Source organism: Neodiprion pinetum, chromosome 4 (genome assembly GCF_021155775.2).
Source record: "Neodiprion pinetum isolate iyNeoPine1 chromosome 4, iyNeoPine1.2, whole genome shotgun sequence".
NCBI lineage: Eukaryota > Metazoa > Arthropoda > Insecta > Hymenoptera > Diprionidae > Neodiprion > Neodiprion pinetum.
Window position 1 is genome coordinate 2,521,149 of NC_060235.2, and position 23,096 is coordinate 2,544,244.

Consider the following 23,096-nt stretch of genomic DNA (forward strand, 5'->3'; position numbering starts at 1 on the left):
GCTCCTGCACACTTTTTTAGCAAGCAACAAAAATGTATTTCTTTAGCTAACCTTCGGATAATTGAGCGTTCGGGTAAATCAAGTCATGGTTCGGATAATCGAGGGTGCGGATGACCCTATAATATCATTCTGCAATTCGCGAAAGAAACAAACCTTGGGTTACGTAAAATGTGGTATACATGTGTCAAGTATTGGTATAGAAGCACTGCAGTTATCTTCCTTGTAGTTTTGCTGACATATCCTGCAGGAAGCGCCGTCCAAACTTGGTTGCGGATATTGAATAGATACATTCTTCCGTCATGCCAAGATGCTTCTGCAGTATGTAAGGCTGGTTTCGTCGACCCTCGAGTCTGCCACATCCATACCGCAACCTGTAACCATGGACTTTGTTGTACAGTTTCCGGAGCTCATTGGTCCAGCAAGGTCAGCAACAAGCGTCCTTCGTTCTCCTAATTCGGGTAAATCGGCGGAATATAAGTTTCCTGCAAGAGCGAAATTTCATTTTGTTATTGTAATATATGTATAACATAATAAGTAAGCGAACTTGAACCTAAATCTCCATATATTTTTATAGTAGTTTGTTAGATTCTACTCTCCATTTCTTTTGTTATATTCGAATCCGACGTACAGGTAACCGCGTGTAGGGTTTATTGATGTAAACTTATTTTTATGTTTATGATACTTGTGTAAACTTTGGAATACAATAAATAAATAAATAAAAAATAAATGCAGTTACCAGGAAATCATGTGGTAAAATCAGTATCGTTACAACAACGTGAATAGATGTCGTTAATTGAGATTCCAATAAAACTTGGCTGTAATAGTTGCATTTCAATTTGGTTGTATACAATTGTCATTTATACAACATTTTTCTCTTAACAATTGCAACAAGTATTCGTTTGCTTACGCTCGTTTTATCACGTTTCTTTCGGTCATGATGAAGCGGAGTATGTTAAAAATTGAAAACGGTTAACGACTCTGCGTGGTAAGTACACAGGAAATTTTTTTCCCAAGGTAGGTTTAATCCACATCGCGCTAAACCTTCGATCGACGAATCGTTTTACTGTAACCTTAAACATCGCGCTCCCTTATATGGTCAGGATATTCAAGGACTTTCATCTGCCGAGGTTCTGTGTACGTACTCCAGCTGATTCCGGATGTGACACGTACCAAACGAGTGATTACTATGAGAAATAATTGGCAAGGCGATAGATAAACGAGCGTTGGATTTATTAAGCTGCAAAATTGATTCGGGGCATATAATAGACCGTTCGTATTGCGAACTGTGAATAGAGCGAATTTTCCTTTTGTTGTTCTATAATCAAGGAAATTTCCCGCCTTTCCCAGGTTTTCCAGTCAAAAATCTTGTAATATTCCCTGACCAATACGAATAAATTATTTATAGCAAATTGAAAAAAATATGTAACGTAACGAAATATGTAAAGAAAAATTTGTATTCAATGTGATTTATCTAAAGCTTAAAAAAATTGTGCGCCGTATTTGTATTAAAAAAAATATAGCGAACTATTCCCTGACTTTCCGAAAAAAAACCTGATATTTCCCTGACTATTCCAGAATTTGAGAACTCCATGACATTTCCCGGTTTTCTAAAAATTCTCTGACCAATGGCCACCCTGTATAATATACCAACAAGATCACCTCATGATTACTTATAGCTGCATCTTGGGTTAATTTTAATTTTAGGTCTCTTGGCTCGACCAGTAAATTTTCAGTCTCGCGACCTCTTTAATTGACAAGAATTAGTACTACTTAGGCTGACGCGGTTACAACTTGTATACCAACACGCTCTACATCACGTCATTCTCATATGACACAATCGGATTTTGTATGCAACTGCATATATAATTAATACACGCGTGGTTTCAAATTTCGCTGACATTACATAGAACCGATTTTTATTCAAGCAATATTGCCTTACTGTTATTCTCGATCAAACAGCTAGCAAATAAAAAATATATCAAGGGCAAACGGCAGACTCAAATTATTAGCGCCTGACTGCAAGCAGCCCAACTGCACTAGCTGTGTGCCTGTTTGCAGGGGTTACAGGAGTAGTTCTGCGACTAAAGAATTAAATCGCTCGACACTGAGACACTGCAAACGAAACGATGATCACGTCTTGATAAGATTCGTAAAACGATTTCTTCGAATTGGACGTGTATAAATGCAATTTTTTTCATACAACATACACAAGATAGTTATGTTATACGTGTAATATTCAGAAAAACTGGAATTTCAGATTCCACTTAACGAATGCATCACGAGTACGGATTTTTATACTACATCTAATTATCGTTCCAGATCGTACGACTAGCCGAACATGGGGAGTAAATAGGCGGCTAGGTAGATAGGTATAGATATATAAATATGTATACAGGTATAGCGGCTCAGCCACATGTTTCTAAGCCCAAAAAATCAATAATATAACCGTTTGCCTTCGTATATAGGTAAGCCTGCGTATAGGTATACCGTATGTAATCCCGACGTCGTTATCGGCGGAGGGCAAGAAAAAAAAGAGAAGAAAAAAAGAACAGCAACTTCTTACATAGCAATTTTTGGCGAAATTTCATTTCTCGAAGGATTATTATATCCTGGTAGGAAAATATGTTTACCTTATACAGATATCTTTCCAATATATTGTACTATAATAATCGGACGAAACATGGATTAATTGACGATATTTCCATTCATTGAACGACTACAGCGTTGTTTAGATATGCACCGCGGACGTCTGTTAATTATACAAGTTATACGGGTGTAAGGGAATCGGAGTAGGAGATAAGAAGAGATCGGGTTATGTTTGTTTCTTTTCAGAGGCAGGAGTGGGCCGTTGATTGCGTAAAAGTTACGTAGGTACCAAGCACCTCGGCACCTCTGCAGCTGCTGGGTTTGATTACGTTACCCTCCCCCCTAATGATTTTTCCCGCTGTAGGAGCGTCGCGTGGCTCCGGTTCGGATGGCGGGAGCGAAATCGGCGTCGTCGAGATTCCGCGAACGAGGAGGCGACGGCGTTCGAGTCAAGTCGCGTGTTGCAGCCAGTGTATAGTTGATCAATAGTCTGACGGCGGACGGAAATCCGGAGGGGGGCGGCGGCGGCGGCGTCGGTGGCGTCGCGACGCACCGCGCAAGCTCTGGAGGTCGGGGAACCTCCCGAGTCGGAGGAGAGCTTTCGCCACCGAGCGTCCCCGACGAGCCCCGAACCAGGGCGACGGATCAGTGACGTGTGGAGGTGATCAACGTCGTCGGGTGCTGGCCGACGACATCATGTCTCTTGCTCCGGCGGCCGCAACCTGCCTCGCGAAAATCGCCACCCGCGTATAATAAAGGGCCGCGAATTAACCCCGTCAACACTACGCTTGCCGCACACCGCGGCATCCGCAGACCAGGTCGTCCGGAACTCGCCGCGTCCCGTTATCAGTGATCGAGAGAGACACCGTAGAAGCTCCGCGGATTCCGCGGGCCAGATTACGCGCGCCAGATCCGGACCGAAGTCTAGTTCCTTACCGACGAGGCACCGCAGGGCGGAGTTTCGCCTCGCGGTAGCTGCTCCTGTCCCTTTGCCCTGCTGCAGGCGGCCCCCAGTTGCTTCACCGTGTGCACGTAATATAAGCTGTGAGAGCGCGCGCAATGCCGGGGCTTTAGCCTTCCTTACACCCTGCAGCGCAGGGGTGCGCGGACACGCGTGATTTCGTCGTTCCGTCGTCTCGTTTCGCCTTCTTCGAAACTCTGACTCTCTCTCTCCCTCTCTCTCTCTCTCTCTCTCTTTTTCTTTCTCTCTCTTTCTCTCTGCGTAAGACACACGCACACGCAGGTATTCCTGCTGCACAAGCTCGCGTCTGCACGTAGGAACGGTTATAGTGCAGGTATATATTGTAGTATTATGCTGTTTTTCGCCGACTAACTCGACACCTCGATTATACCCTCGGGAAAGTGGCGCGTTATCAACACCGAGGAGGGCCGACGGGCCCGATGTCCTGATCACCGAAATTTTGCCGATGAAGATTCACTGCCTTCACTTTTCAAGTGAGTATTATACAAATATTCGTGATTAAAGTGTAAACTGCAATCGCGGTTGGAGATATTTCGAGGGAATACCTCGCCTCCTAGTACGAACGGAGTTTGACCTCGAACTTTGAAGGACGTTTACGTCTTGGGATTTCTTTCCTTTCTCTCGTCTGCTATTGACAGACATATCCGCATGCGGTATAAATGGGGTTTGCGAGAGGAACCGGAGCTATACTACGTATATACTCTGATCATGGCTGAGAGGAAAATCAATTTTTTGCAACTGCACGATCAGAGGCGTGAGAAAAGTCTTCTAATGGTGCAGCTGATCTTCGGACTATACTGTGGATTTTACTGTCTTGCTGCGGGAAAATCATCGCTCTTGAATGCGGACGGATACGATCTGCGGCTTTCCGTGTTTTGGTAGAACAGGCTACTGCCTTCCACCCCCACCAGATTCACCTGAACTTATCCAGTTCAGGTCGGTCGGGTAATCGAGGCTATATTCCAAATACCACTCAGTCTCCGAAATTGCATCTTCCCCCAAACTTCTCCTTATTCATCTCTCGACCCTTTATTTGTCTCACACTGTGTTTCGTGATCAACTGTCTTTTCCGCTGCATAATATGATCACTGCTTGTGCCAGATATTATACCGAAGTTTCAATATCACCGATGAAGAAGAAGTAAAATTTATTTTGCTCAACATCAATTTTAAAACCACCTTATGTGTATCGGTGCGATAATTAATGCCTCGCAATTCGTATAGAGAGAAAGGCGTTTAGAACAAAAAACTGACGGAAATGATGTACACTTGTAAGTATTCACAGGGTCTTTGCAGCGAAGACGGAAGACAATTTTGATTTCGTCAGATACAAGTATGTATCTCTATTATTGCACCAACACGTTGACACAAACTCCCAGTCCAACTTTTTTCGTATATTCCCTGCACTAGCGAAAAACAGTAGGATTCCAGGGTTTCGAACCTCACGGATATTCCCACGATTCGCGGTCACGCACGCTATAAATCGAAGCTAGACACGAAGCCACGTTTAAACGGTGATACTTCCGTGTTCAGGTATAACGGGCTCACGTCATCTGTGCATCTCGATTTGTACGTAGATGAAAATTATCTCGATAACGGATACTGACTTCCTGTATGACACGCGGCATAGATTTTAGTCTGGAACATGTATAGTTTCTCATACCTGACCACATTAACGATCAGCATTCGTTTTTCATTATTCTTCGTGTCGAAATGGCTCGACAATGATGATCCAGGGAGTCGTGCAAATGCTGAATTAATCGCATTTTTCCGCATACGTTTCAAGATTGCATACCAAACATCCTGTTAACCCAGCTGATCTTGGCCGCATGGTTCTTAGTGTGAATTCAAATGAAGGGGGACCTACAATAAGAGAGACAATAAATAGATTTGATAAATTCATTGATTAGGTATAATATACCTTGACAGAATTATCCATGGTGAGGATGTAACGGAATCGATATCTGCGGAGTCCGTTCGTTCGTTCGACGATAAGAATGGCTTATGCATGGGGGGAATCGAGACTTATGGAAACAGCGTACCTTTGCAAGATCCCGGTTAATGTCCGAGCGACCATAACGAGTACAATCACGGCTGGATACGTGTGACGTTTCTTCTTTCAGTGGGCGTGCGGGGGTGACTGGAGTGATGGGATGGGGCCAGAGCCCCATGGAGTTCGGGTAGACCCGTCTCCGGCCCAGCTCCCCAGCCTCCTCCGCAGTCGTTGTCTTCACTGGCCCTACTCGCGACGCAGAGGGCCGCCTCGAACGCGATGGAGGCCGCCGCTGCACACCAACAGAAGGAGAAGGACCCGTACGTTCACAGGCCGTGTGCCTTTGACAAGGTACAAACAAACCCATGCTCCCGTCCTTACGCTGCAGGGACGATACACGAGTCGCGGGAAACGGCGCGAGTTCCAGGCCTTGCCTACAATCATGTCAAACTTTTCGCGCGACAACTTTTTTCCCTTTATTGACATGAGGGTATAAGATGCGCATCGTTTGTGGATACTGAAGAATGCGGACTAAAATACGACTTTGGGGAAGCTTTGATTGACATTCGGTTTCGATACTTTAAAGCACACCTTGTTATTTGAAAATTATAGTGTTTACCTACCATTTGTGGTCACATTTATTATAAAATTCTGTATACACTTGACGGTTGCGGGTCGAAATATCGAATGTTACTGAACGAGCTTGGACACAAATTTTGAATACTTGGTACACCTTATTGTAGGTAAATTAGTGTTTTAGTAAGTAGATCAAAGCACCTCCTTACCATTTGTGACCATGAATGTCCAAATACCAGTAATAACTGGCACTACGGTGACCATGACCGGTGCATCTCGTAACCTTTGTAAAAGTGGAACTGATTCTACCAAAGTCGACTCGCGCTCTTCCCAGTAATGTCGCAGTGCGCCGGGGTATAAATTGCTTCCCTATCCGTGGTTTTATCCTGCAGATGGAGGGGCTGGTGCGGGAGATGCAGGACCCTGAGAACGGGGTCCCCGTGCGCAGCCAGAAGCAATTCCTCACGTCAATCCCGTCGGCGTTCATGGGTGAGTGTCGCCGTTACCTTCGCCGAGGCGTTAGCGTAACCGGCCAACAGAGCCAGGACACTACAGGATGCCTGCGTGTTGCAGGTTACGACCTCGTCGAGTGGCTGATGGAGCGGCTTGCCATTGAAGAATCAGGTACGAACACCACCAATATCGAAAGACAGAAACACGTACTACGCCATCAATGCGTGTAAGCTGGCTGGAATGGCTGTGAGCATCCGCTTCTTTTCTCCACGCACGCACGTCGCGATCCTGCAGTGCTGCTGCAGCCGCTGCTGTTCCGCATCTCCGAAAGCATCTCGCATCCACCTCCTTCTTCGGCCAATTTGCAGACTTCGGCCATGACTAGGACCGATTCCGCTTTCCGGCGATTTGTTTGTTTCATTTTATCCCTCTAGCTCGACGTTTGCGTCTTAATTTCACTGTCGGCGCTGCAAATAATCGCATCTTCCTTTCGTACAACTGCAGGCAGAACGATGCACGGAGTTGCTGATTGCTACAGTAACAAGACACTAGAGATGCACCGTGCAGAGACACGATAAAGACCTGGAACTTGAGAAAACTCGAATTCCTGCACGGCACTCCCTGAATTGTTTTGTCAAGTGTATTGCAGTTGTTTAGTAATTTAGCAATTCCCGTGTATGTATGTATGTATGCATGTATGTATGTATGTATGTATGTACATGCATAGATACATTTGACCTCACCACGTGATAGTATGCAACGCAAGAGAGAAGATGTTATGTGGATGAAGTGATGTGTTGTCGAGTGCAAGTTGATATATTACGGAAATTGAGTTACCTCCAAGATATGAAAGTATATTGTTATGTTGACAGTAGAGGCGGTCCATATTGCTAATCAACTTTGCCAGTACGGTTACTTCTTCCCGGTGAACGACTCCAAGACTCTGACTGTTAAGGATGACAGCTCTCTGTATAGGTTTCAGGTACATTTCGTTGGTTTTTTTACATTCCCCTCCTCCCACTATCAACTTCTGTGGTGAAACTATTCTCTGTCTGTAACTTGGCTGTAAATTGTAAATATTGCGGAATTGAGAAATTGTACAGAAATGGCGACAGCAGAGAAAAAAATTCACTCCGCTGCATGTGGCATGAAGTGGGATCATTTTTCATCGATTTAAGAGACTTATGCAATTTATTGAATCCTTGAGTAAAAAAGTTTTTCCGTATCCCACGATATTGCATCTCCTTCTTATAACTCTGCATACTTGAGCGAATCTCATCTCTGACACATACAGACTCCATACTACTGGCCATGGCAGCATAGAACACCCGATAACGTCGAGTACGCGATTTACCTTGCAAAACGAACCCGAAGAAACAAGCAACGGCATGCACTCGAGGACTACGAAATTGTATGTAAATCCATCACTATACGTGAGTTCTAACCAGTCTTCAGACTTTGATTAAAAACAAATATACAACACATGTCAACGACGTTCTTAAGAATAATATTAATATGAATAATTATACTGTAGGAGGCACTGAACAGTCTACGAAGGAATTTACAAAATAAATGGGACTTGATACAGCAGCAGGCAGAAGAACAGGTGAGAGCATATTTAGTATCGATGAATGTAAGAAAAATCGCGCTGTCTCTTCTTGACGTAGAAAGTGAAAGAAAATGGGGAATAAAAAAACTCTCAGCTCCCGCGCAAGAAATAACCCATGTCAATTAAAATTAATTACCACGGCTAATTGTGAAACAGGTCTTGATTTTCCATCCAAGTTTTGTCTTTATCCGTCCCTCCTTAATCCTGCAGGTTCGACTGTCGAAGGAGAGGAAGAAGGGCGACAAGATAGTTAGCGACTCGCAGGAAAGAGCTTTCTGGAGGGTTTACCGACCGCCACCTGGATGCCTCAGCAGCCTTGAGGTTGTCCCTGTGCCGACACGCGGTCGTCCCGGTGCTCCGCGTCCACCGCCTCGGAAACGAACGCTTGCCGATTTGCAGCGCGAGGTGAGTGCTTTGAAAGCTCGTTAAAAGCGTTAACCAACATTTTGAGAATTCGTTTTTCACTCTGCCCAGGTGGAGCTGCTCCGAAACAGCTTGACGCGAACGAGGATCAAGATGTCAACCGCCATCGAAAACCTCAAGAACCATTTCGAAACGTACACGGAGTACGACCCGATGATCGTTCAGCCGCAGCCTTCGAATCCATGGATCACCGACGACCAAATTTTCTGGCAACTGAACAGCCCACTGTTAGTGGATACTCGTTAATTTCATTAAAGTATACCCATGTTGAAACAGTGCACGGTGTAGGCGGTGGGTTTCGATGTTTCTCAAATGATTTTTTATGCCCTTTCAGAGTCGAAGTACCGACGGAAAAACGAGTTAAAAGATGGGCTTTGTCAATGGAGGAAGTCATGTCCGATCCAACCGGTGAGCAGTGTCAGGATAATATTTCTAGTTATCGTCAAGTGAGTTAGAATTAGGTATAACTCGCGTTGCAGTCCATTATAATCTCGATACGTTGTATCTGACATTTCAGGGTTGCTAGAATTCACGAATTATCTGAGGAAGGAATACAGTCATGAAAACATAAGATTCTGGATGGCCGTGAAGGACCTGAGACGGAGTTTTCAGGCCCAAATACCCGTCAAAGTCAACGAAATTTACGAGTTCGTAAAAGCTTGATTTTCCACTTCTCATGTTACGGAACGAAAATATCGAAAAAACACTTACCGGGTGTAGTTTGACCAATACTTAAACGTACTCTGTTTTTTCCCCTAATCACAGGGAATTCCTTGCCGCCGGAGCACCGTGCGAGATAAACATCGACGGTAAGACGATGGAGAAGGTACAGCAGGAGATGAAGAACCCGACGAGATTCACGTTCGACGCTGCCGCGGAACACGTGTACACTCTTCTTCTAAAAAAAGACTGCTACCCCAGGTTCATCCGGTCCGAGCACTATCGGCAGCTTCTGGCCGCCGGAGTACAACCTCTGCAAAAGAAAAGGTACCTCATTATGCACTCTACTCAAGCTCACTTTTCTTCGGACAATATGCGTAGTGTGAGGAGTTAGATGTGCTGCAGCACAGTTCTTCGAACGAACCAATAGAAAAGATCCGCCACTCGACGTCACAACAATCCAGTCAATTCAAAACTGTTAAAAGAATCCGAGATGGATTGGAACGTCACGCATAAAACGTCGACTGAATTTTTGAATATTTTATTGGCATCGAGTCAATTGGATGCGAGTCAACGCGATGCGTGACCCACCACGTTTTTTTATACGTTTATCAACGTTGCAGTTGAGGTTATGTTGTATTTTGTACGCGGGCATGCGTCTGCGCCGTAAGCTCACTATGACTTGCCGTGACGTCGATTGGCGGAACGCGCGAACTTGTACGAAAACTGGTTCTCTATCGAGCACACTATGACAATATGAATGCTAGGGTGGTCCTTGAAAGGTCATTTTTGAATTTCAACTGACTCGCTCCCCAAATCGGCTCCACCATATTGGATTCGCCATTTTGAATTTACAAATTTTCTGTTCAGATTCGTGATCAGCACCCCAAGAAACCCCCCCTATACCAAATTTCATCTAAATCCGTTGAGTAGATCCGATGATGCACCCCTGAAAGGGTTGAATGGAATCCACCCTCTTTGGGACACGGGTTAGAGTTGAGATAAAAATCTGAAAAAATTAGGGAATCACCATTGAAACATGTGGAATCGATTTGGGGGGTGCATCGGATGAAGTTTAAGAATTACTTTCTTAAGGACCACCCTAAATTGTATACATATAGGCGGATCTAACCTGTCGAGTGACTTCTCCGCAGGTTCTTCGGGTTCGGCGGTCAGGCAAAGAAGAAGGCTTCCTCGACTTCGGTTCCGACTTCCGGAAGCCTTCAGCAGCACCAACAGCAGCAGACCAGCGGCGGCGGGGCGGCTGGAACCGGAAGAAGACGTGGAAGCGATCGGAGTCTTTCCGGCTCGGCTCACGAGCTGGCGATTTGCGGGATCAGGGACATCGCGACTGCTCCTCGCGTACCGCATTCCCACAGCCAGTCGAATCTCACCGACATACCGTACAGGTATCTATATCAAAACGTGCAAGATTTACAATTAGACACTCGCGACCTTGTTTTAGGGGCTTTTTAAGCTTTTCATTTCAGTCCTAGGTCAATTTTACTCACAAAATTATAATAAATATATATATATATATATATATATATATAGCACCGGAGATATAATTTTGAGAACATTTTTACGGACAAGCGTAGGGTGGTGGCTTGATTGACGGTTCGGTATTTTCAGGGGAGATCTGGCTTGTCTCGTAAAAATCCCAGCCAGGCCTAACCCAGATGATTTTCAGTAAGTCCCTGGAAATGCATCATCCTTTATCGTATACACATATAATTTGTTTGTCGTGCATATACCTATAACGCTATAGAGGCTCGGACTGCGCTGTAGATCAGAATCTCAGGACGATTTTTTAAACATGACCTCATAATTGTAACATATTACGACCTGTGATGTGCAAAAGCGATGTATACATGTAATGAAAATTAATTAATTACGCAGTCCGCGCTCCCAGTCATGTTATACGCACCGCCAGATCTTGTAATACGTATAATTGTTATACCTACACTATTGAATCTCTATATATATATATACTAAAAACTATAATAATTTTTACATCTTTGTTGCTGTTGTATGCTGTTCAAGTATCATAGTCCCCTTTACGTATAAACTATGTATTATCCATATACTCTATTTCTTTCATATAAAAATTTGTGTAGGTATCCAATTTCCTCGATTCGACGCTGCAGTTTATATTCGCATTACGTTATCTACTGCTCACGGTGCTGATATGCCATAGAAAGTTGTAACATTCTTTGCTCAATATCCTTTTGTGCGCGCGCGCGTGCGTGTATGTGTGCGTGTGTGTGTGTGTGTGTGTGTACACGTGTTATATATCTTACACTTTCCGTGTTCGTTACTAAATATTCATATGCTGCACTGCGTGTTCCGTAATTCCTCTTATACATACATTATTATGTAGGTAGGTATACGTATTCCTCAGAGATATGGATCATTGTGAGATCTTGGTACACTGTGTGAGAATTTACTATTTTCTTCCTCAATTGGCACTCTCGTTACATACGTTTATATACCAGCATATGTGTATAGAATTTATACCTGTATATATAGATATACCTACATGTGTGTGTGTGTGTATATATATATATCTACTTACATTCGGTGTGTATACCCTTGGGCTCGTTTCACGGTGATCGCAAAAAAGTGCAGGCGTTATAGGATGACTCCTCCTGGTTTGAAATCTTCCTGGAACAAAGAGGAGATTGAGTATTAATAGTGCATGATCGGCATTCGCCATATAATAAAAGTACTGGGTACAATTTAACACACTGGAGGGTCCATTCACTCGGCAATCAAACCAATGATTTCAAGTCATTATATAACCCAACGATTTCCAATTACTTCAGTTATCTAGGTTGCATGATTTTGCGGTACTCTGTATCATTTTGACGATCGAGTGGATCGAAGTTCAGACTGACCGTTTATACGTGATCGTGAATGATAAAAACTTCCAGCAGGTCGGAAGTTCCGAGTGGCCAAAACGTGGAACGTTGCCAACTTTTGCATACGCGGTAAACGCTTCACGGCAGTTTTGACCGTTCGGACATCAGACTTTCCAGAATTTCCAGACTATTCAGTCAGTCTGAACTTTGAGAATTCTGAATTTTATTTCAGTTATAATTCAAGGTCCTTTGATTTGAAATGTGCAGATTTTTAATCCTCGAATTCGTGCGACTTTCTCGAGTGAACCACCCCTCGAGAGGTACAACAAAACTCGTGTTACGAAACGTACAGGGTGAATAGCTAACGGTCGAATTGTTTTACGCGCATGAGATAAAATTCTAACCCAAAAGCGGTTGTTTTTTCAGGTTGACCAACATGTTTGAGGATACATACATCGCGGCGACTTGTCGTTTGAACTTATGACGGTTGATCAACCTGACAAAACAACTGCTTGTGCTCTAGAAAATTAGCGCATGCGGATTGGATCATTGACCGTTGGCTATTCACTCTGTACACCATCTGTACACATATATCAAGAATTGCTTAAGAGTGGTATAGGGAAAAGAAAAGAAAAGATACCGCGAGTAGCTTATGAATTATAGTATTATGGGTATGTATAGTAGTGATATAACGAATACTTCATATTTTGGTTGGAAAAATGGTGAAAATAGTATCAACTAACAATAGGACAAAAAACATTACTTTGATAATGAACTTTTATTACAAAAGTTTGTCTTCACGTTCGAATCACACTCTAGCCTCAAAATTATCTGTTTCTGTTATCAATTTATCGTTAATTAATCAAACAAACAATCTGCAGAGTTCAGATCAGCTCGAAAATTTTTGGAATAAGATGCAAACGGCGCTAATGTGTGGGTGCGACTCGCACCGTGTAACCGTCGGTCAATCAATCGTCGACTTTTAGCGATAGAGAAATGGCGCCAGATTTAAAAATGTACATACGTTCGCATTTGCAAATACTTTTAAAAATTTACATTCGTTACATCGCTAATGTACAGTTTGTTTACCACCGTGCGAAGGTGAAGCTAAACGCCGTTGGCGAATCGCCGATTTGCAAAAAGTGCTTCAGCCTGTTAAGATAAGTATCGTAAATATGAAAAAGCCGTTAACCCGAACGTTTTTACCATGAAAATGACGACCGCGCGTAAGAACCTTTTGCAAATCGGCATTTATCTTCGGCGTGATGTAGTAGAACCTCGTACACGACACCGCAACGTTTTGTAATATTACACTTGCCCCCCGACGACATTACGTATAAACAAGAAAAGAAATCGGAGCCCTCGTGCTTAGCTCGCCATTCGCCAGACCAAAGAAAACTATAAATCATGTAATAAAGTTCGTGTTGGCAGGGATGCTGGCGTGTCGGGATCGGCGGCGGTGGTTCGCCCTACAGACGACGTTTGCCCGTGGGACGCGGCCCCGGGTCCAGTTCCGGGCCCGAGCTCCGAGCGTCCCGGCGATCCGGGAGGGGGGTCGTCAGCGTCGGTTGGGACCGCCGCCGGCGGCGGTGAGGCCCTAACCGAGGCCCGAGGGGCCTCGCGGAAGAACTCGTCGCAGTTCGACTCGGGCAGCTCATCTTCGGACGTTAGCGTTGCGGTCGCGGAGGCGGCCGAACGTCTGCGGCGGTCCTGCACGTTGCAGCAGCAACAGCAGCAGCAGCAGCAGCAGCAGGTTGCCGGGTGTCCACGAGGTTCTCGAGGGGCCAGTGTGACCTTCGCCGATACGAGTCGAGCCTCGGTCTCATCCTCGAACGAGTACTTCTCACCCCAGCGATCCTTCGACCTCTCACATTCGGCCGCAGCACCGCAGCTCGAGGAGACGACGGATACGCCGATCGGGGTCGTTGATACTTCAGAGGGTTCGATCAGTCCTCGCGGTGGGGTTCCGGCGATGGCGCCGGTGATAAGCATCAGTTCGATAGTCGGCGAGATTCTCGCCGAGGAAACGCAGGGCGCCGTGAATATTGACTGCAAGGATATTCGGGAGGAGAATTCGACGGTCGAGGATGACGTCGTCGTTGAGGATGATCGCGAGGATCGCGAGGATCGCGAGGAGGGAAACGAATCGCGAAACAACGCGGCTACACCCCACGTCAGAATCGAAATCGACGGCGAGGAACTCGCCGAAGACGCTCAGGTTGTTCCTGTCTGGGAACCGGACACTCAGACACAGGAATCTACTCGAGCTATACCCACACCCATGGAGCAGCAGGACAATAATGATAACGAAGTTTGCCCGTGGGAAGACGAGTGAGTTTTATCAATTTTTTCTCTATCGCGTTGCGGAATTTCGTCAATTTGAAACGGCGAGTTTTCGGTGAAAATTCACAACTCGGTGACGGTGTAGATGTAAGAAAACTGACGTTGTGTTTATGTTCGAATGATTTAATGGCGTTCAACCAGTACCAGAGAGATAGGAACGTATATTTCTAATGTTTGAATTGGCAGACTGCGAAAATTTTGCTTCGTTATTCCGATACCATGAATCTGAGGACTGTTTCACAGAAAACTCCCCGGCGTAAATTCTGATTAGCTATTATACCTACATACATATACCGATATTTAGATGTTTTTTATATCCCACCAGAGTAAACGTATACAGTAGGGTGGTTTATTTTTCAACCTTTGTTTTTTAAGATGCTCCTCGAAAAATTTGTAACAAATAGTGAGCAAAAAAATTTTCGTCAAACCTGATGGAGGTAGGAAAAATATTTTGAGGTCGCTACCCATTATTGTAATATTTTTTATTTATTTTTATGTCTACACCTTGCGTACTTATATATACATTAGCTTATTCTTTTCGTATCGTGGTCCAATTAATCATTGTTCATAAAAATCAGTACTGAAAACGAAATCAGAACATCAAGGTAATGCGACACTCCTATTTTGCTAGCAAAAACTGTTAGCCAAATTTCTCCGAGACGATTAATCTTTCGGATAAAAGACGAGAACAGCGATCTGCGAAATTGTTAGTAGCATTTTGCTGTTGATTGGTGAACGATTAATTGGACCACGGTACGAAATAAATAAAGTAATATATACAAAAGCCCGTAATGTGTCGACATAAAAATAAATAAAAAATATTACAATGATCATTAGCGACCTCTAAATATTTTTCTACCTCCTCTAGGTTTTACAGATATTTTTTTTCTCAATATTTGTCACAAATTTTTCGAGCAGCGCCTTGATAAAGAATATGGTTAAAAAATGAACCACCCTATTATACAATATACCCATAGACGTCGGTTACATTTCAATTTTTATGTTCCAGAGAAAATTGTCGAGTGGATGCTACCTACGTTAAAACCTACTCGACATTGGGCTATCTTTAAATCTCTGGCATTCGTAACTATATCTTCTGTATTTATATATATATATATATATATATGTATATATATATACACAATATACATACATGTGTATATTAATATATGAATATATGACATACATTATTGAATAGTTATAAATCTTCGGCGGACATGCCGAATTTGACGCGTTCGCTATATTATTGAAACTACATAAAATATTATAGTATAGTTATTTAACACACACACACACACAAACGCAAAAACACATACCAGTCGTATATCTGTGATGTATACCTGGTGTATCTTTTAAACCACATCGAGAAGCTCAAGTGCCCACGTTATACGATGTGCACGGAACGTATTTCTCCCTTCCTCCCTCCCTAATTGCCTCGTTTTTTATTTCATTTCAATGATTTGTCATCAACTTTACATCATTATCAATTTCATACACGTAACTATACTCGGTTGACGTTGGTGAAAATTCGTGAGATCGATTTTTCTTCGCGGAGTATGAATAAACGAAAAGAGAAAAGAAACTGAAGAAGTCGGTAAAATAATGCCAAGTAATTTGTAATATAATCATGACGGAGACATGGTGAAAATTCTTTTGTGTATTACTCCGCTTGAAATCACTAATACCTGTATTATTATTATTATTATTATTATTATTATTATTATTATTATTATTATTATTTATATTATTTATATATATATATATATATGTATATGTATACACGCATACATTTGTGAAATTTCTTCTTAATCTCGCAAGTTCGAATTTATACAATAATGATGATATTTTGAGAACAGCTGCGATTACATAACGTACGTACATTATAATGCTATACGATTGCGGAGTTAAAATCTTCGTTTCCCCCGTTACAATATAATTTGCAATTGATTCTTCGTAATATTTTATAAGCACACGTTTCTCATCATTGTGTATGATACACAAAGCGATTTACTTGTCGCAAAATACGATTATTATACAAATTATACATAAGTATATGACGACTATCGTTGCAGTATGTATTAGTAGTAGAAATAAGCTAATCGTTATAATCGTATACAATTAAGAGGTGAAAAAAAAATAACAATACTTCGTCGCCTATAACGTATCCCGTGTATTCGATAATTATAACACACAGTACGTACGAAAAGTATAGTAAAAAAAAAAAAAAAAAAAAGGAAAAAGGAAAAAAAAACGGGAGACGAACCTGACGAAAAGAAAAAATCCCGCGGTAATAATTCCATTACGGTTTTTTTTTTTTTTTTTATTATTTCTCCCGCTATTTTCGTATCTGAGGTATATGATAAATTAAGTCACACGCAAAACGCACACGCGTATATTTCGAAACGAAAATTTGAAAAATTGGATCGACGCGAGACTTTGATCGATAAGTGTGAAATATCGATTACTATACGCACACACACACATATATGTATATATATATATATATATGTATGCGATTGCAATGCGTGATATAACGTAGTATGCATAGGAAGGCGTTTGCACAATTTTTTGCCCCAAAGAAAAGGGTAGAAGTTAAGACGATGTGAAAATTTCTACGTTGATAGAACGAGAATAATAAAATTCTACAAGAATCGTGCGTTTAGAAGCCCTTTGAGAATTCTATTTAGACGACGCGCGTTATTTCTCTGCATGTTTAATATGTGTATAAATATATATGTATATACACATATAATTAAAGTTTCCCACCGCAGGACTAAATATCTAATTATAAAACTATGTAATATTATATAAACATGTATGTATATGTATGTATATGTGTGTGTATATATATACACGTCTATAAACACATTTGTTCTATCTAAACGTAACAACTACACGCTTTCGAACTTGAATGTTAATTGTTTTTTAAACGTTATTATTGCGAAGGTGCGCTCCGTGGGTGCCTGTCAATTTTGAGCCCTATGACCTCCCCTTCGGATCGCGCGATTCCCTACTTTTCCCTCTTGTTAAAATTTAAGAAATACGCTGAAAACGCACGCGCGTTTATCATATAATTTCATTACGCGTATCGGCATGAGTTTATTAATATTAAATTAAACACGTTAAATTTTATATTCACATTGACTTCAGTCTGTTGTCTCAGCTGCTCGTCGAAAAATTCTTTATCGTCTATTATTATTATTGTTCTTATTACTATTATTAAGATTATCGAATTAATGTCTGAGTCTATTTTTTTTTTTTTTTTTTTTTTTCGTTGTAATTAATCGAGTTATTTTATTTATTTTTCTTTTTTCGTTTCTCGTACATTTTCAACACGCGTTTCGTGTGAATTCGCGAACGACGAAAATCGAACGCGACATCTGGTGCCGATATTACACATGCCGCATAGAAGTGTAATTATCATATTTAACTGAAATTCCGTATTATAGACCTATATACTTGTATACTTGTAACATGATCGTTACATTATAATGCTGAAAACAACGCATTCGTATGCGATTGTAAGTTGCAACAATACACGAAACTTCGGCCTACGTTTATTATATTATACTTGTTGTTAGATGAGAATATAATGTATAATTAAATACGTTAATTTCCGAATTGCCATTATTATTTATTGTCGATACTGTTGTTACCATGTTTTTTTTTTTTTTTGTTTTATCTTCTGTCACCGTTACGCTTATTACACCCTAACTTATTATATCGCATACCGTTATACCTATTCTACGCCTATTACCTACACCTATATCACACGATCTTACATATATATGCATGTGTCTTCGGATAGATAATTCGTTATATCATATCTAACCAAACTATGACTCATTAATTGCTAAAACTATACTACAATGAAAATCGTATGTTATACATTATATTATGCAATGTATCTAAAATTGTATAACGTATTGCCTGTGTAATACCTGAGATAAACAAAAAAAAAAAAAAAACAACAACTATACGAACGTAGCGTATATTTAAATACGGTAGGATGGTACAATATATATATATATATATACATATATATGTGTATATTATATAAGCTTAGTTAAAATCGTATCGGCGCATGTCGGGTTTTATTGCGCGTCACGCGTCTTTGTACTACGTTACGCATACATAGAAAAATATACTAAATTTACTATAGTCGTAGGGCACATAGTATAGGCTGTTTCAACGAAACCCGCATGTGCGATTTAACGAGGATGACAAAGAGGGAGCAAAAGAAGAAAAAAAGATGAAAAAAAGATGAAAACTACGGAAAACTTAATAAAAGAAAAAAAAAAAAAAAAACGAGAATAACCCTGTTAATATGGAGTATAATACACACACGATATATTATTCAAAATGTGTACGCGTAATATTAGTTCGTTATATCTGACAATAGCGCGTATATTGTATCGTTATTCGCTGAATGTACATACACACACACACACACACACACACACACACACACACACACACACACATATATATATATATATATATAAATATACGTTTGTACGTATACACAATATCATAAACGTTTGTCACTTAAATTATGTAGTCGATACATATTAATATATATATAATCGGGCATCCTGGAACTGCGACTGCCCCAGAGCCTGGAGCCCTTTACGACGCAAGCTTTCATCGTAAAAACTTTCAATCTTTCAAACCTATCGCCTAATTGAATTCAAATACACACACCTATATTTATATATACATGTAATTATACTCCGCTAAATGTATATTCGGCATGTATCGCATGATTATATTATACACGAATCTTCGAAAGCCGCACCTTTATTCCTTCGTAATGAAACTAATCTTTTATTTTTTAATCTTTCTTTCTTCTCCTTTACCATCCAAATATTTTTACACGTCTGTATTTTCAATTTCACCGAATCTACGGAGCTCGTTGGATGATATAATTTTTTTTTCCTTCTTTTTATTTCCCTTCGGTAGAACTCCTATAAATTCGAACTATTTAAATTCCACTCTCCCTAATTCGGATGGGAAGTTCGTCTTTTCAATGCGCCAACTATAATGCGCAATGCGTAGAGCATGCGCAAAAGGCGACAGGTGAGGGTAATCCGTAAATTCTAATTCTCATAATTCTCGGCCGCGTACCTTCGATCGTAAACAAGTTCCACTGTAATATTTTATTATTATTGTTGTTGTTGTTGTTTTTATTATTATTATTATTATATATATATACATACATATATTTGTCATCGTTCTATCACATGTGTAGCGTATGAATATGCCGGTAATACGTATAAATAAACGGACATGTATGATGTACGCGTATATATGTATAACGGGCTGTTTTTAAAATACCGCATATAATACGTGTATATAAATATACGCATACACACACACACACACACACATATATATATATGTATATTCATAGGTATACTTAGGAAAGGGTGAAGCCGGTTTCACTCTCAGTAACGAAATGCGTTGCATTGCACGTATGAATAAAAATGTATCACGGACACTTGAGTTTTACACCCGACAATTGTCTTAATTAACGTACATGTACGACGTTACGTTAAATTTGTATACATACACGTATAGTTGTGTGAGAAACGTCGCGTCGCTTTAGAAAAAAAGAGAGAGGGAGACAAGTGAATAACAATTAATTAATTAATTATAACTACTGCTGTTATTGCATTAATTACGTACTCGATACTTATTGCTTATTTGTATACTACAAACGGCCGTATATCTTGATTTTTATCTATACCAAAGCGTACATATTACCGGTATTATTATTATTATTATTATTATTATTATTATTGTTGTTGTTGTTGTTGTTGTTACTGTTATTATTATTATCACGTTTATTATTTAACATTATCATTAAACACGCCCTTAGAGATGAATTTCGATAATCTAATAAGAGTTCAATTGCGCAGCAAATTATACGACGGCACGTATTATATAGTTATGAATAATGGTAGTCTTTAATTCGTTCGATTTGTTTGTTCGTAAAACGCGGTGCATATAATAATAAAATACAATGAAATTGGTATGTCATACTAATATTACACACACACACACATAATACGCGTTATACGATAAAATTATAATACGTTATTAAATATAATTGTTTGATGAAACTTAGTTGGATTTGACGAGCGCAACGGCATCATCATCATCGTCGTCATTATTATTATTATTATTATTATTGTTGTTGTTGTTGTTGTTGTTGTTGTTGTTGTTGTTGTTGTTGTTGTTGCTGTTATTGTTGTTATTATCATTATTATTATTATTATTATTATTATTATTATTATTATTATTACTAAAACCAATTTTTATTAATTTTGCACATTAACCGATATTTTCCGAAATCTCAGCAGCTATGTTGTAATTCTCGAAAAATGTGAAATTTATACACGAGGATATAATACGTTGTAAATATGTTAACAACGGCGTAGAATATATATATATATATATATATATATATACATGTATTTGAAAAACAATATATATGTATATATATATATATGTATCCAGTCAACTCTTTAATATTATGTATGTACTATAGTTGTTATTGTATCGAGGCTGGAGTTTTCTGTAAAAAACATATTTTTGTGGCGCTTGATGAGATATATTATAGCTGTTCGTTAAATGTTATCGTAAAGATGAACGGCATATTCTGTAATACCTGCATGAATTTGTTGATTATACAATTATGCATTGTAGGCAAGGTGCGGTAATTTAACATAGTATAATACGATTATAATAAATAGCCGACGATATAAGTATATATGTATACCTACTACTACTACTACTACTACTACTACCTATTTGTAAGCATACGCGGACGAAATGCTGATATCAAACCCTGTAAGACGGTGAAACTTTGTTAGAAAAATATGAAAATTAAAGGGAAAATTTTAAAATGGATAAGGTGAAAGATAGCTGTTAGTTAGGAAAGTGAGTCTATAAATGAGCATAATTCAACGTTACAAGCTGCCAGCTATAAATTATAACTAACATTATACATTGTACGAGGCATTGATTAATTCGTTTACGAAAAAATTGAAAATATGTTGTAGTGTTATATGTATCGGGCATTCCGTGACATCTCGATCAAGATTCTCCGTCCGTGTCTCGGATTGGCTTTACGATTTTCTTGTACGGAAGTATACGTGAAGAAAAACGCGATCGCAATTTTTTTCACAATTTTACCACCCGGCGTGTCTTAAGTACGATTTAAAAACTTGGAAGAAATAGGTAAAATCCACTTGGTAAGATCTGAAGGAATTCAGAAATATATTACAAACTATAACAAATTTTTTGACATCTGTCAGTAGACGGTGATTTCATAACTTCAAAGGACAAATAACAAGAACGGTTTGAAAAAAAAAACCAAATTTTTTAATATTGGTTTGCCTTTCTGACACAAGAATGAACGTAAAATCTCATTATAACATCGATCTGAACAGACATTATTCGGCCCATATTACAACGAGCTTTTACGTTCATTCTTGTGTCAAAAATTTACTTTCAATCAATTTTCTTATTTATCTTTTAAAGTTATGAAATCTCAATCTTCTAACAGGTGTGAAATATTTTTCCTTACATTTGTCGAGATTCTACTGAATTTTGTCAGTTTTTACAAAGTGGGTTTATTTTTTACAAGTTTTTCAATCATCCGTCAGACACGCTGGGTCGAAAAATTGTGAAAAAAAATTTCTTTTGCGTTATTCGTCATATACTTCCATAAAAAAAAAATTATAAAACGAATCCGACACATTGACCGTAGAATCTTGATCGAGATCTCATGGAATATATATATATATACATATATATATAGGTATACACTGATACCATGTGTGTAAATCAGTTACACAGAATATGTGAAACGATTATAGAAAATGCGAGGCCTAATAATAATAATATATGAATTTCTGAAGCTGAATATCTATATAATTATTTGAATAGTAATACGAATATTATAATACATATACTACATATGCATATTACGTATATACATAGATAAACAATAATGACAATGAATGTATGTATAGTCACACCGCATAAATATTTGATAATGTACCATTATTTATTGAAGTTTAGAAGTATATATCGCAGCAATGTATAACGCTATACGTATAAATACACACACACACACACACACACACACACACGTAGAGACGAGGGAACGTTCAGCATATTACAGGTGGAATATACGTCGCGTTTTTATCATGCAGTCTACGAACAATATCAAAATATATAATGTTTAAGATAAAAATGCAGGTTTTAGTTTTGCTTTTTATTTGCAATTATTTTTTCACAGTTATCGTTAATTTATCGACTCATTCGCTGCTCAACGTTCACTTTCCTCTTTTATTTTATAACGAAGAAACTTGTAAGCTGGAAAGATTTCGTTCGATCGAGCAATTGTCGATAATCTGATCATCGGTAGCATCAAAGTGTGAAAATCTTTTTTTAAAAAAAGAAACAATTATACGTACTGTAGAAGTGAATCTTGTTTTTTTAATAACAACAACAACAATAATAACGATAACGATAGTGACGAAGAAGATCACGAATGGCAAAAATGAAAACGATTTCGATTAAAGTCAAAAATCCCCTG

General features: G+C 39.6%; 1 protein-coding gene and 2 long non-coding RNA genes across 7 annotated transcripts in view; 1 reads left to right on the forward strand and 2 right to left on the reverse strand.

Annotated features, from left to right (window-relative positions):
* Positions 1–57: 57 nt before the first annotated feature.
* On the reverse strand, positions 58–8,869 carry LOC124216984 (uncharacterized). The gene is made up of 5 exons (XR_006882751.2): positions 8,335–8,869; positions 7,427–7,652; positions 5,610–7,177; positions 5,231–5,430; positions 58–482 (listed from the first exon to the last, which is right to left on the reverse strand). It is a non-coding gene; the product is annotated as an uncharacterized lncRNA (long non-coding RNA).
* Positions 5,779–21,941, forward strand: LOC124216963 (regulator of G-protein signaling 11). Of its 5 annotated transcripts, none has more exons than XM_046622135.2 (15): positions 5,779–5,911; positions 6,529–6,625; positions 6,710–6,760; positions 7,462–7,571; positions 7,884–8,000; positions 8,124–8,195; positions 8,409–8,603; positions 8,673–8,848; positions 8,956–9,029; positions 9,139–9,268; positions 9,387–9,608; positions 10,436–10,690; positions 10,914–10,970; positions 13,574–14,473; positions 15,495–21,941. In XM_046622135.2, the coding sequence occupies exons 1-15, from the start codon at positions 5,840–5,842 to the stop codon at positions 15,553–15,555; spliced, it is 2,589 nt and encodes an 862-aa protein (XP_046478091.1). In that variant the 5' UTR covers positions 5,779–5,839; the 3' UTR covers positions 15,556–21,941. The 5 variants fall into 5 exon arrangements, with proteins under 5 accessions (XP_046478091.1, XP_046478092.1, XP_046478087.1 ...); XM_046622136.2 differs by having other exon boundaries at positions 7,465–7,571; XM_046622131.2 differs by having other exon boundaries at positions 6,529–6,760.
* Positions 9,473–23,096, reverse strand: part of LOC124216985 (uncharacterized) — a 21,353-nt gene continuing 7,729 nt past the window's right edge. The window contains exons 2-4 of the long non-coding RNA XR_006882752.2: positions 11,857–11,945; positions 10,414–10,694; positions 9,473–9,594 (exon numbers count right to left, since the gene is read on the reverse strand). This is a non-coding gene — a long non-coding RNA (uncharacterized lncRNA). The remainder of the gene's footprint in view (positions 9,595–10,413; positions 10,695–11,856; positions 11,946–23,096) is intronic.